The sequence below is a fragment of the Symphalangus syndactylus genome, chromosome 18 (genome assembly GCF_028878055.3).
Source record: "Symphalangus syndactylus isolate Jambi chromosome 18, NHGRI_mSymSyn1-v2.1_pri, whole genome shotgun sequence".
NCBI lineage: Eukaryota > Metazoa > Chordata > Mammalia > Primates > Hylobatidae > Symphalangus > Symphalangus syndactylus.
Window position 1 is genome coordinate 18,505,597 of NC_072440.2, and position 14,779 is coordinate 18,520,375.

A 14,779-nucleotide genomic window follows, 5' to 3' on the forward strand; every position below is an offset into this window, starting at 1 on the left:
GCCTGGGGAGTGATGGGGGTGGGAGGTGGGGGCAGCCAGAAGGGGCTGCACTCAGGATTGTTCTTAAGATGCTGACTCTAGAAAGGAAGAGACTGTGGGGCCTTGGGAGTCTACTTGGAGGCGAAGGTGGGTGGCCGGGGAGCGGCCATCTCCTGGATCCAAGTCCGATTGGGCCATCAGCATCTGGCTCCCTGTGCCCCTCGCATCTCCAAGTCAGCCTCATTTGTGTGTCAGATACTCAGTCGTGTCTCCTCGGTGCTAGGCCCTGAGCTGAGGCTGGGAACTGGGGACTCTGAGGTGGGCTGAACCTCACAGGCCCCACTGTCCCTGGGAAATGGACCAGCCTTCCTGTGGGGCAAGGATACCCCTACTCTTCTTCCTCCCCCACACCTGTAGCTTCCTGAGGTCATGTGGATGTGGGCGCCCCTGCCCTGGCATCTCAACCTGGGCAGTGTTCCTGCCAAGCCCTGGGCTGTAGGTGTGACAAAGCTGTCTTCCTTTTCTGTCTCCCCATGAAACCTGGGGCTCCTTGAGGACAGGGACAAGATCTGATTTTTTTTTTGTGGGGGGGGGAACAGGGTCTCGCTCTGTTGCCCAGGCTAGAGTGCAGTGGCACAATCTCGGCTCACTGCCAGCTCCACCTCCCGGGTTCACACCATTCTCCTGCCTCAGCCTCCCGAGTAGCTGGGACTACAGGCGCCCGCCACCACACCCGGCTAATTTTTTATATTTTTAGTAGAGATGGGGTTTCACTGAGTTAGCCAGGATGGTCTCGGTCTCCTGACCTCGTGATCCACCCGCCTCGGCCTCCCAAAGTGCTGGGATTACAGGCATGAGCCACCGTGCCTGGCCGATCTGATTCTTTTGTGTCCACAGCGTGGATTTCCCTGGTGATCCACCTGCCCCTGCCCTGGGAACAGGTGCTCCCACCCCACCAGGCTCTCTCCCGCCTGGCTGAGGTAAGGTCTCTGGGCTTATGGAGCTAGGCCTTGGAGCCAACCTGGGCTGCTGGGTAGAGAGGATCTGCTTCAGCCAGCTCTTTCTGCAGTGATGACGAGGACGAGGAGGAGGAGGAGGAAGGAGAAGAGGAAGAAGAGGAAGCAGAAGAAGAGGAGGAGGAGGAAGATGAGGAAGAGGAGGAAGAGGAGGAGGAGGAGGAAGAAGAGCCTCAGCAGCAAGGGCAGGGAGAGAAGTCAGCCACGCCCTCACGGAAGATTCTGGACCCTAACACTGGGGTGAGTTTCTATCATTTGCCGCGATCAGAGCCTTGGTCCTGAGAACGTGAAATCCTGAGGCACTTTCACAGTGGTGTCTCGTTAAGCATAGTAGCCACAAACATTTTTTTTTTATTGCATGATATTGAGTAAAAAAAAGAAAATGGTCCCAGTGTAATGATAGTTACCTATATTTCTTTTTTTTTTTTTTTTTTGAGACGGAGTCTCACTCTTGTCACCCAGGCTGGAGTGCAGTGGTGTGATCTCAGCTCACTGCAACCTCTGCCTCCTGGGTTCAAGCGATTCTCATGCCTCAGCCTCCCAAACAGCTGGGATTACAGATGCTTGCCACCACGCCTGGCTAATTTTTGTATCTTTAGTAGAGCCGGGGCTTCGCCATGTTGGCCAGGCTGGTCTTGAACTCTTGACCTCAGGTGATCCACCCGCCTCGACCTCCCAAAGTGCTGGGATTACAGGCATTGAGCCACCGCACCCGGCCGTAGTTACCTATATTTCTATTTACCCCAATATAAATGTCTATTTATAAGTGGCAGTGCTGCTGCATTATGTATATTATAAGATATGCATAAGGACTTCTGAAAGAAGAAACAAATAAGCATAAATAGAAATTCTGATTTTTTTTTTTCCCACCCACCAGAGGATTGTCTTGGTGACCCTTAGGAACCGCTCCCCCATTCCTGGGATGGTGGCTGGGCCATGACCTGGCTTGGGCACTTGGTGTCCCCTGTCTGGCCCGGGGCTGGTGGCATCAGGGCTGCCACACCTCCAGTTCATTCATTTGCCTTCCCTGTCAGGTTCCTAAGTAAAGCTCCTGGAGAACTTGGCTCTGGACAAGGACTCCCCACGCTTATGCTGAATTGGGCTGCTTCTCTGGTTTATGGAAGCAATTAAACAAATGGCTAGGTGCGCCTCAATTCAGGTTTTTCTCTGGGCACCTCTGGTGCTAGCAGGGCTTACCCAGGCTGGACTGTAGTTCTACAGGGACCCACTTTTGCCCCCATTGCCTCTGTAGTCACTTCTGGGGCACTGCATGTCATGACGAGGATCCACTTGGCCGTAGCAGGTTTTTTGAGTCCCAGGGAGGTGGCTTCCCCCTCACCCCAAAGGCTCCTGGACCAACAGCCATCCAGGGCCAGCATCTCTGGGTGATGTTGATAGATGGGAAATGCAGCTGAGTGGGAGGAAGAATTCTAGACTTTGAGCCTAGATGGGCTGGAGTGAAGGGTGGATGTGCTGGGTGTGGGGATGGGCACAGCTGTGTTGGGGAGTCTGGGGTCCGGAATTCTCCAGAGCCTCTGTGCCCCTACTTCCCAGGAGCCAGCTCCCGTGCTGTCCTCCCCACCTCCTGCAGACGTCTCCACCTTCCTGGCTTTTCCCTCTCCAGAGAAGCTGCTGCGCCTAGGGCCCAAGAGCTCCGTGCTGATAGCCCAGCAGGTAATAACCACACCTTGACCCCCACGCTGTATGCGCTGTGGCTTCTGGAGCTGTTAGAGAAAAGGGACGAACAGCTCAGGGACCTGGGGGTGCGACGCTCTCAGCTGGGAGCGGGGAGGCTTGGCCTGCCACTGTTACAACACGCTCAAATGTCCAGGGTATTTATAAGCCTCCAGGGGTTGCAAATGTTCCCTCCCCACTCAGCCTACAGAAAGTGCAGCTCACCAGCTCCCATGCTGACTGGGGTTAGGGAATTTCCTTAAGACTCTTGCATGTGCCCACCCCCTCCTTGGCTTCTCTTTGCGTGTTCTGTCAGCCCAGCTGCTTCGAGAACAACTCTGTTGCCCAGGGCTCCTTTGGAAGTGACGTGCCTATTGCAGGACGGGTGCCCTCACTCCAGCCTCACTTGTTGGTTGGCTCATTCATTCATTCAGAGATGATCTTTGGGGCATCCATTTTCTGTCAGGCACTGTATTTGGGCATGATTTTATTTAAGCCTCTTGGCAACATGAAATGTAGACTCTACTGCCCTTATTTTATTTTTTATTTATTTATTTATTTATTTTTTGAGACGGAGTCTCACTCTGTCGCCCAGGCTGGAGTGCAGTGGCACGATCTCGGCTCACTGCAGACTCTGCCTCCTGGGTTCAAGTGATTCTTCTGCCTCAGCCTCCCGCACCCAGCTAATTTTTGTATTTTTAGTAGAGATGAGGTTTCACCATGTTGGCCAGGCTGGTCTCGAACTCCTGACCTCATGATCCACCCACCTCAGCCCCCCAAAGTGCTAGGATTACAGGCATGAGACACTGCACCTGGCCAGCCCTTATTTTATAGATAAGAAAGCGGAGGCTCCGAGGTTACAGAGAAATCAAACGGGCCCACTCTCAGAGTTGGCTTAACATTTCGGCCAATTGCTTTGTCAGGTTTTGCCTGTATTCTTTGTTTCTTTTTTTTTTTTTTTTTTTTGAGACGGAGTCTCGCTCTGTCGCCCAGGCTGGAGTGCAGTGGTGCAATCTCGGCTCACTGCAAGCTCCGCCTCCCGGGTTCACGCCATTCTCCTGCCTCAGCCTCTCCGAGTAGCTGGGACTACAGGCGCCCGCCACCACGCCCGGCTAATTTTTTGTATTTTTAGTAGAGACGGGGTTTCACCATGGTCTCGATCTCCTGACCTCGTGATCCGCCCGCCTCGGCCTCCCAAAGTGCTGGGATTACAAGCGTGAGCCACCGCGCCCGGCCTCTTTGTTTCTTTTAACATGATAAATCAGATGATATAAGCCTTTCTGTGGCCTATCACTTTGGTTTAACACCGTTCATCACTTTCTTGTGCCCATAAAACTCATGTCAGGATTTTTATTCCAATGTGTGGATGTAGCACTTAAAAGCCAGGCACTGTTTCTGACGTTTTTTTCCACTTTTCCCTGTTGTGAGGTTGAGGTAAACGGCTCTGCGTTGTGAGTATTGTCTACATGCTAGATTATTTCTTCAAGTTCGATTACAAGATGGGGACCACTGGATCCCTGAAATGATTTTTTTTTTTTTTTTTTTCTGAGACAATGTTTTGCTTTGTCACTCTGGCTGGAGTGCAGTGGTGCAATCATGGCTCAGTGCAACCTCAACCTCCTGGGCTCAAGCAGTCCTCCTGCCTCAGCCTCCCAAGTAGCTGAGACTATAGGCACGCACCACCATCCTTGGCTAATTTTTTTCCTTTTTGTTGACATGGGTCTTGCTGTGTTGCCCAGGCTGGTCTCAAACTTTTGGCCTCAAGCCATCCTCCCACCTCAGCCTCCCAAAGTGCTGGGGTTACAGGCATGAGCCACCGCACCCGGCTGGGATGATTTTTCATCCTTGTTCATTCACTCGTTCATTCCCTCTCTATGCTGCATGTGTGCTTGCTGCAGGCCAAATCCAAGCCAGACTCTGAAGGGACAGCATGGGGTAAGGCAGGACCTGTCCTTGCTGGCCAGGGGCCTTTGTACTGCCCAGGCCTCTCCTAGCTAGCGTCAGAGCCCAGGTACATCTCCACCATGTGCCACAGGCCAACCATTGTCTCTTTTGTCCTCAGACTGACACGTCTGACCCCGAGAAGGTGGTCTCTGCCTTCCTAAAGGTGTCATCTGTGTTCAAGGACGAAGCTACCGTGAGGACGGCAGTGCAGGATGCAGTAGGTAATGTGGGCTGGGTGAGGCCTGGGTGCCCTCTGTCCCTTGATGCTCGTGAGCCCCAGGTATCCTTTGTGGTTGCCATAACTCGTCAGCCCCAGTGCTCTCATGGGAACTGCTCTTTGGCCACCTTGAGTTTTTCCTCCGTCAGGGTCCTGCCGTGGAGCTGGCTGGGTGCTCTTCTCCCTGTTTTTCACCACTGAGAAACTGAGGCCTTTCCCAAATCCACACAGCCATATACAGTTAGAACCCAGAGTCCGCTCTAGGAAGTCCAGACAGTCAAATCCGCAAGCCCAATGGACGCAGGTCTATCAGGAGGAGGGATGGTGAGAGCTGAGCCCTTGTCCACACCTCGGAGCCTCTGTGCTCACGTCCACTCTACCTGGAGGTTCCTTGCACAGAGGACACCTTTCCCCATAACATTATGAGGGCTTCCTCGGAGCACCAGCCCACGTCCCTCCAGCCCTACCAAAACCCTCTCCCCACCCTGTCTGTTTCCTCCATTCCAGCACCTGTCACCTTCCACCCTGTTTCCATGTGTTTGACTGAGCCTCCACATCTAACGAAACCTGGGCCAGTTCTGGTTAGGCAGAGGGGAGGAAGGGCCCTGAGGCGAGGGGCACGGCTCCTGGAAAAGATAGAAAGGCGTAGAAGGACATGTGGTGCCTCTTCCTGGTGTGGCGTCGAAGCGGGGAGGGCGGCCAGTGGGAAATGAGGCTCGGAAGGAGGTGGGGGCCAGACACAAGCCTGATCCTTGAGGGCCTGCCCGTGGGCATTTTTGGGAACAAGTTGCCCTAGTTCTGTTTCCCAGGAAGCCTAGCACAGTCCCTGCACGTCCCCTTACCCTGCCAAAATAACCTGAATCCTCCCCAGTGGTAGCCTGCCTCAAGAAATCTCCATTCCCACGGTGTGAGGTGAGCACGGTGGGTGTCATCCCCACGCCCATTTTACACCTGAGGCCAGGATGGGCAAGGGCCAGAGTGTCACAGCTGGTAGATGGACTGAGCCCATCCCCTGATGCCAACTGCCCCTCCCTTTGGTTCATGTGTCTCTGCCGTCCCTCTCATGTTCGCCTCTTCATCAAGGCAAGGAAGCAGGCGAGCCTGTGTGTGCACAGTGTTGGGGGACCCCTGGGTGCCTTGGCCCAGCCCTCTGCCGTAGCCAGCAGCCTGCCCCTGCTGCTTCTCCCTACAGATGCCCTGATGAAGAAGGCTTTCAGCTCCTCGTCCTTCAACTCCAACACCTTCCTCACCAGGCTTCTCGTGCACATGGGTCTGCTCAAGGTGAGGCCGGAAGAAACAGCAGGCCCGGGAGGGAGGTGGGTTGGGTCTACACAGAAGCTGCCTTAGCCATGCCCGCCAACCTCCCTCACCTCAAGTCCTGAGCCGTCTCGCCCACTGGGCCCTGAGGCCTGGGTCTGCCCCAGCAGCCTTGGTCTTCACGAGGAGGTTCCGGCTGGACTCAGTTGTGGGCACTGTCAGCAGAGTCTGGATGGTGGAGTCCAGGGGCCCCCCAGGTGACTTTGAAGCTCACCCCGCCTTTCACTGTGTTCCCCTCACAGAGTGAAGACAAGGTCAAGGCCATTGCCAACCTGTACGGCCCCCTGATGGCGCTGAACCACATGGTGCAGCAGGACTATTTCCCCAAGGCCCTTGCACCCCTGCTGCTGGCGTTCATGACCAAGTGAGTGTGGCCTTGTCCTTCTGCCGGTGCCTGCCCTCTCAGGCTTCTCTGGCCAGTTCCGAAGGTGCCCAGTCCCGGGAGGCCCAGCCCAGCCAGCCTGCTGGCCCCGCTCAGGTGCATGAGAGGCCCTCATGCCTCCTGGGCTCTCAGCATCTGCCTTGCACCCTTGGGAGGCCCACTCCCCTCTGCCCAGCTGAGGACAATGGGGCTCAGGGACAGTGAGAGAGGAGACATGCGACGCCCCCATTTTGCAGATGAGGAGCACCGGGTTGGTTAAGGAGTTTCCCTTGGTCACACACTAGCAAGAGGCTGGGCCAGTGTCCAGACCCACATCTGCTGAGCGAGGTGCTGCACTTGGTGACATCTCTGGAGTGGCTTTTTGTCCACGTTCACAGCAGCGCAGGACAAAGGGGCCTGGTCACACCAGGCTCTGCAGCCCCAGGCCCTCTCCTGGGGATACACATTGCCACAGGAGCCGCCAAATGCTCAGCAATGTGTGAACCTTGGACTTGTTCTGGAGGGTCCTGGGGGGTCCCGGGGCATTGATGGGGTGATGGGCACAGTCAAGTAAGAGAGGCAAGGCCCCACCAGGGAGGGGTCGGGAGGCTTGCCCTCTGAAGGCCCTGTGTGGCCTCTGGCCAACCTGTGGCCTTCATCAGGCCTTAGTCTCCCCATTTGCCCAACCGGGGGGTTAGGTGAGATTGTCTCCAAGCGCCCTGACCAGCCACACTTCCAGTCACTCGGTGCCATCCGGGGAAGTGGGGCAGGCAGAGGAGCAAGGAAGTCCCTTTGCTGGGGGAGCCCAGAGCCCACCAGCCGAGGCAGGATGCTTGGTACATGTGAGGAGGCGGGGCTGGCGGAGCGTGAGTGACCCCCACTGGCCTCCAGCACCCAGCTAGTGCTGCGGTAGCCCTGTCCACTCCAGCGTCTGCATGGTGCTGCCTCCTTAGCCAGGCCTTACCTTCTGGCCGCGTATCCCCCACCAGACCACTCCTTGGGTTGCAGCTGGACTGGCCTTGGTGAATGGCAGATCTCACTGTTGCCCTCCTCTGCCGGGGGCTAGGTCAAGCCTCACTGTGAATCTTGTGGCTGGCCACAGCCTCACCGCCACCCCACCCCACCCCAGCACAGTGTGCTCTCCCTGAGTCCCTTTCCGCAGCAGTGCTGTTGCTGCAGTGCCGAGCTTTGCCCATGCTGTCCAGAGCTTGTTTGGCCAGTGGCCCCAGCCCCTGCCTGCACCTGCACCCAAGTCCTTTGTGTCCTTCCTGCCCCCTGATCAGAGTAGTTCCCTCTGTATCCCTGGCAGCCCCCGTGCTATCCTAAGCTGGGCATGCGCCCCTTGCCCTTGTTGGTCAGAGCAGAATGCCTTTTCCCAGCTTGTTGCCCAACCTCCAGCACAGGCCTCAGTCTGCCCCCTGGGTCTTGTCCAAGGTGACTGATTAACTATGTAGTGATATGCACGGACCCTCTTCCCTCAGCTCCCAGCCAAATGGTCTGGGATGCCCGGCCTGGCGCAGATCCTGGCCTGTTCATTGGCTGCAGGCCAGAGGTGTTGTCAGGCCTGGTCCTGGCTGCATCCTGCACTTGCCCAGTCCCCCAGAGTCTTGCCTCAGTTTCTTCCTTTGCAGTGAAACTAATAATATTGAGGGCAACAACAGCCAGCTCAGGCGCAGTGGCTCCCATCTTTAATCCCAGCACTTTATGAGGCTGAGGCAACTGGATCACTTGAGCCCAGGAGTTCAAGGCCAGCCTGGGCAACATTCGTGAAACCCCATCTCAACAAAAAATACAAAATTAGCCGGGTGTGGTGGTGTGTACCTGTGGTCCCAGCTACTTGGGAGGATGGGGCAGGAGGATCACCTGAGCCTGGAAAGTCAAGGATGCAGGGAGCTATGATTCTAGGACTGTACTCCAGCCTGGGCAACAAAGAGAGGCCCTGTCTCAAGAAAAAAACAACCAGCCGGGCGCGGTGGCTCATGCCTGTAATCCCAGCACTTTGGGAGGCCGAGGTGGGAAGATCACGAGGTCAGGAGATCAAGACCATCCTGGCTAACACGGTGAAACCCTGTCTCTACTAAAAATACAAAAAATTAGCTGGGCGTGGTGGTGGGCACCTGTAGTCCCAGCTATTCGGGAGGCTGAGGCAGGAGAATGGCATGAACCCGGGAGGTGGAGCTTGCAGTGAGCCGAGATCGCACCACTGTACTCCAGCCTGAGTGACAGAGTGAGACTCCGTCTCAAAAAAAAAAAAGAAAAAAGCAACCAAAAAAACAATGGCTAGCCATTTACTTGTGATCCAGATTGGATTCTAGTGGGCCAGTCCTATGTGGCCACTGGCAGCCAGTGAGGATTCCTTGGCCTATGTCCGCTGGAAGGGCCCTTGGAGAGCCTGGCTGAGGGGGGCTGTGTTCTGGCCAGCTCTGGGCTGTGTGGCCTTGGGTGCCTGGCTCTCTGAGCCTTTCACACCTCCCACCCCCACCCACAGTGTGCAGAAAGCAGAGGGCTAATGTCTCCCTTGCTGAGTCATTGTGCAAATTAACAAAAATGAGTCTGGCACCAAAATGGACCCCACACTTGGAAAACGGAGCAAGAGGCATCCACCCACCTGCTGACCCTTTTTTTCCCCGCAGGCCCAACAGCGCCCTGGAATCCTGCTCCTTCGCCCGCCACAGTCTGCTGCAGACGCTGTACAAGGTCTAGCCTCAAAGCCTCTCCCATCCCTTGGCCTGGACCAGTGAGCTGCGGAGGGACTCGGATGAACCGAGGCGCAGCCCACGCCGTTGTCTTGGACAGGACTCTGGCCAGAGGCAGGGCGGGTCTGTGTCCCGTGTGTCCTGTCAGTCCCCTGAGTATGTGTGTGGGTATGGTGCGTGTGCAGGTCTGTGCCTCCTGTCGGGATTTGGGTTTTAACGTCTCTCTGCTGGCCCAGCCCTGCTCTGTTGCGGGGAGTTGGCCACCAGGGGAAAGGGCTGTGAGCTGCTCCGCCATTAAACTCACCTCCACCTGAGGGCACTCTGCTGATCTCCGCCTGGGCCCTGATGGCTGTCCCCACCCACCTGCCTTCCGGCCGGGCTCCCTGGTGGAGCCAGAGCCCAGGGAGTTGCCCGCGTGCTGTCCTTCCCCTCTGTGTTGTGATTGGGCTGTTTCCTGCCCTGCCTGGGGCTGCTTCTCGTCACCAAGCCCTGGTCCTGCGGCAACTGTCACCCCTACCATCCATACCACTGTGCTGACCGCTCAGCCTGAAGAGCAGAGAATGCCATGGGTGGGACTGTGGGGGTCAGATCGTGGGGTTGTTGGCAGAGGGCAACCCTGGGCCCCACACCATGTGGACAGGCAGACACCAGATTGTCCAGGAGCAGGAGCTGCTGGGACTGCGCTGGCCCCGGACCTAGTGGGCCTTCTCCTGGCTGCTGAGATGTCGTCTGTGACTGGCCTGGGGGCTAAGCTGGAGGGGGTGTGTTGACAACCCAAAGCTGTTCTCTAGTCTGGGGAGGGAGGGGCAGGGTCCCCAATGTCCAAGCTGCATCTGGATGCTGCTCTGAAAGGACCTCCTGGGGCAGGGGAGCGGTAGGGTCTGGACTGGGCAGATGCTGTACGACCTCCCTGAGCGCCCGTGACCGCCCCATGCTTTCCCCTTTGTGCTCTGTGTGTGTCTGGGCTGTGCCCGGGGGCTTCACAAATAAAGTCATGTGTGGCAGCTTCAGAGACTCAGAAACTCTCACCTAAAGCGGGATAGTCTCGGGGGCCATCGTACATGGAGTCCCACCTCAGCAGAGCACATGGCCCCGCAGCAGTCTATGGGGCAGTCAGCCCTGCAGAAGGGCCGGGCCTCGGCCTCAGGCCACTACCTGGGAAGTGGCAGTCCTGAGTGGGGGCCCATTTTCCTGCCTGGCCACACCTCACCCAGCACCCTGCCTTTGGGCTACAGCTCGCCTGGCTCCTGTGTTGCTCCTTCACTATGGAAGCCACTTCCCTTGGGATCGTTTGCTGCACTGCCACATATGTGAGGACAGCCCAGCCAACCCTCCTTACCTCCTACCCTACACCATGTGTGTGCTTGGGGAGCCCACGTGCCCCACAAACGGCCTCCAAGAAGAAGTCCCTCCAAGGTTTCTTAGAGGGCAATATTTTCTCATTGGCAAGTCGGCCACGTAGGTGACCAGGTGGCAGAGGATAGTGCTGGCCCTGTCCCCTGTCTTCTGTGTGAGTTGATAAGGTAGGGGGTGGGTGCGGGGCTGACACTAAGTTCTGATGGCCAGCTACAACATGGATGAACTTTGAAAACATGTTAAATAAAATAAGCCAGACACAAAAGGACAAATGTGATTCCATTTAGATGAGGCATCTAGAATAAGCAAATTCAGAGACAAGAAGGTAGAGGTTGCCAGGGCTAGGGGAAGGGTGGAATAGGGAGTGAGGCTGCAAACAGATTCTCTGGGATGATGAAGATGTTCTGGAAATGGAGAGGTGATGGTTGCATAACATTGTGAATGTACTTAATGCACTGAATTGTACACATAAAAATGGTTAAAATGATAGATCTTATGTATTAATATATTTTACCTCAGTTAATTTTTTAAAAATTAAGCAAAATTATAGAGCTTCACCTGGGTGTGGTGGCTCACGCCTGTAGTAATCCTAGCACTTTGGGAGGACGAGGCGGGCAGATCACTTGAACCCAGGAATTCAATACTGGCCTGGCCAACATGGCAAAACCCTGTCTCTACTAAAAATACAAAAATGAGCCGGGTGTGGTGATGCATGCCTGTAGTCTCAGCTACTTGGGAACCTGAGGTGGGAGGATCACCTGAGCCCAAGAAGTCGATGCTGCAGCAAGCTATGATTGTGCCACTGCACTCCAGCATGATTGACAACGAGAGCCTTTCTCAAAAAATAGAGAGCTTGCAGGAGATAGTGTAGGTGAGTATCTTCAAGGCCTTAGGAGTAAGGAAAAGATGAATAAATTAAGCTGTATTTAACCTTTGCCATTATTGTGGGATGTTCACACAGTGGAAACGATGTAGCAGTGAGAACAGGTTTCTGTGTATCAAAATATTCATTAAGGAGTACAAAGGTGGCCGGGCGCGGTGGCTCAAGCCTGTAATCCCAGCACTTTGGGAGGCCGAGGCGGGCGGATCACGAGGTCAGGAGATCAAGACCATCCTGGCTAACACGGTGAAACCCTGTCTCTACTAAAAAAATACAAAAAATTAGCCGGGCGTTTTGGCGGGCGCCTGTAGTCCCAGCTACTCGGGAGGCTGAGGCAGGAGAATGGCATGAACCCGGGAGGCAGAGCTTGTAGTCAGCCGAGATCGCGCCACTGCACTCCAGCCTGGGGGACAGAGAAAGACTCCGTCTCAAAAAAAAAAAAAGAGTACAAAGGCAACTTACAGACAGGGAGAAAATAATTGCCCAAACTCTGTATATATATGTGGGTGGAGGGGGGGGATAACTTTAATTTTTTTCAAACAGGGTCTCGTTGCCCAGCTTCTATCTCAGCTCACTGCAGCCTCTACCTCCCGGGTTCAGGTGTTCCACCCCAGCCTCCCAAGTAGCTGGGACTATAGGCACACACCACCACACCTGGCTAATGTTTTGTATTTGTAGAGACAGGGTGTTGCCGTCTTGCCCAGGTTGGGAGAATTTCTATAAATAAAAGGCAACAGGAAAAAGCAAAAAGCTCAAATAGGCACTTTACAAAAAGCATGTGAAAAGGTGCTTAATTTCATTAGTCTTCAGAGAAACATAATCACAGTGTGACACTCTTCTGCCCTCACTAGAGTGGCTAAAATATAAAAGAGAATACCAAGTTTGGTGAGGATTTGGGGCAACTGGACTGGCTGGCAGATGTGTAAATTGGTACAACCTTTTTTTTTTTTTTTTTTTTTTTAAAAGACAGGGTCTTGCCATGTCACCCAGGCTGGGGTGCAGTGGTCTGATCACAGCTCACTGCAGCCTCGACCTCCCGGGCTCACTCAGATCTTCGTGCCTTAGCCTGCCAAGTAGCTAGGACCATGTCACAAGCCACCATGTTCAGCTTCTTTTTTTTTTTTTTTTTTTTTTTTGTTTTGTAAAGACAGGGTCTCATTGTATTGTCCAGGCTGGTCTCGAACTCTTGGGCTCAAGTGATCCTCCCGCCTCAGCTCACTTAACAGGCATGAACCACCATGCCCAGCTACAGTGCTCTTTCTAATAAACTCATGCTGGAAACAACCCAAATGTCCATCACTAGAGGAATGGCTAAACTACTTGTGGTACGGTGAGGTACCAAGAAGGCAGGAATGGTCTGCCCAAGAAGAAGTATTTTAGCATTGACATTGTTTAGACTTGTCAGCACATGATAATAAAAAGCAGAGACCAACTTTAAGTCAGTCCCGTTGTATCTCACTTCTCCACTGACAGCACACCTGCTTATTGCCTGCCTCATGGGTAGATTGCCTCCCACCCCTACCCCATGCCACTGTTGTCATGTATTTATAGAATGGAAGGCTAGAATGCTGTATTTAAAAAAAATTAAAATAGATGAGGCCGGGTGTGGGCTCACACCTGTAATCCTAGGACTTTGGGAGGCTGAGGCGGGCGGATCACTTGAGGTCAGGAGTTTGTGACCTGCCTGGCCAATATGGTGAGACCCGTCTCTACTAAAAATACAAAAATTAGCTGGGCGTGGTGGTGGGTGCCCGTAATCCCAGCTACTCGGGAGGCTGAAGCAGAATTGCTTGAACCCGGGAGGTGGAGGTTGCAGTGAGCCGAGATCACGCCACTGCACTCCAGCCTGGGCAACAAGAGCTAGACTCCGTCTCAAGAAAAAATTTTAAAAAAGATGAATCTCACTAACATAATATTGAGTGAAAAAAGCCAGACACAGCCAGGTGCAGTGGCTCATGCCTGTAATCCTAACACTTTGGGAGGCCGAGGTGGGAGGATCACTTGTGCCCCGGAGTTCAAGACCGGCCTGGACAACATAGCAAGACCCCAACTCTACAACAAATTTTAAAACTAGCTGGAGGTGGCGGTGCACATCTGGAGGTCCCAGCTGCTTGGGAGGCTGGTATGTCGAGGCCGCAGTGAGCCATGATCACACTTCACTCACACCTGGGCAACAGTAAGACCCTGTCTCAAAAAAAGGACGAAAGAGCACACTGAAGTTCCATTGATTGGAATTTGCCAAGCAAAAAAAGCACAAAGCAGATGTCTGTGTGGCATGGCACTATTTCTTTTTTTAAAATGTTACTGCAGGGCTGGGTGTGGTGACTCACGCCTGTAATCCCAGCATTTTGGGAGATCAAGGTGGGCAGATCACTGGAGGTCAGGAGTTTGGGACCAGCCTGGCCAACATGGCGAAACCACGTCTCTACTAAAAATGCAAAAATTAACCAGATGGGCCGGGCGCGGTGGCTCACGCTTGTAATCCCAGCACTTTGGGAGGCCGAGGCGGGTGGATCACGAGGTCAGGAGATCGAGACCACAGTGAAACCCCGTCTCTACTAAAAATACAAAAAAAATTAGCCGGGCGTGGTGGCGGGCGCCTGTAGTCCCAGCTACTCGGAGAGGCTGAGGCAGGAGAATGGCGTGAACCCGGGAGGCGGAGCTTGCAGTGAGCCGAGATCGGGCCACTGCACTCCAGCCTGGGTGATAGAGCAAGACTCCGTCTCAAAAAAAAAAAAAAAAAAAAAAAAAAAAATTAACCAGATGTGGTGGTACACATCTGTCATCCCAGCTACTTAGGAAGCTGAGGCAGGAGAATCACTCGAACCTGGGAGGCGGAGGTTGCAGTGAGCTGAGATCGTGCCATTGCACTCCAGCCTGGGCGATAAAGTGAGACTCTGTCTCAAAAAACAAAAAACTCCTGCAGCCTAGGAAAAGTACACGCAGATGTTCATTGTTTTACATATATAAATATATATACACATACATTTATATTTTTATATATAAAATATATACACACACATATATATTATACACACACACATATATATGTGTATATATATATTTTTTCGACATAAAGTTTCACTCTGTCGCCCAGACTAGAGTGCAGTGGCGCCATCTCCGCTCACGCGTTCATGCCATTCTCCTGCCTCAGCCTCCTGAGCAGCTGGGACTACAGGCGCCCGCCACCACACCTGCCTAATTTTTTGTATTTTTAGTAGAGATAGGGGTTCACCATGTTTGCCAGGATGGTCTCGATCTCCTTACCTAGTGATCCACCTGCCTCCACCTCCCAAAGTGCTAGGATTACAGGCGTGAGCCACCGCGCCTGGCCTATTT

General features: G+C 53.9%; 1 protein-coding gene across 4 annotated transcripts in view; it reads left to right on the forward strand.

Moving 5' to 3' along the window:
• The window catches only part of RANGAP1 (Ran GTPase activating protein 1), a 42,550-nt gene extending 32,336 nt beyond the window's left edge, over nucleotides 1-10,214 (forward strand). For all 4 annotated transcript variants that reach the window (XM_055253052.2, XM_055253054.2, XM_063622938.1 and 1 more), the window contains 6 exons: nucleotides 1,049-1,235; nucleotides 2,550-2,669; nucleotides 4,732-4,834; nucleotides 6,023-6,111; nucleotides 6,390-6,511; nucleotides 9,142-10,214. In XM_055253052.2, coding sequence (XP_055109027.2) covers nucleotides 1,049-1,235; nucleotides 2,550-2,669; nucleotides 4,732-4,834; nucleotides 6,023-6,111; nucleotides 6,390-6,511; nucleotides 9,142-9,211 — 691 coding nt within the window. In that variant the 3' untranslated portion in view covers nucleotides 9,212-10,214. The remainder of the gene's footprint in view (nucleotides 1-1,048; nucleotides 1,236-2,549; nucleotides 2,670-4,731; nucleotides 4,835-6,022; nucleotides 6,112-6,389; nucleotides 6,512-9,141) is intronic.
• The last annotated feature ends 4,565 nt before the right edge of the window (nucleotides 10,215-14,779 follow it).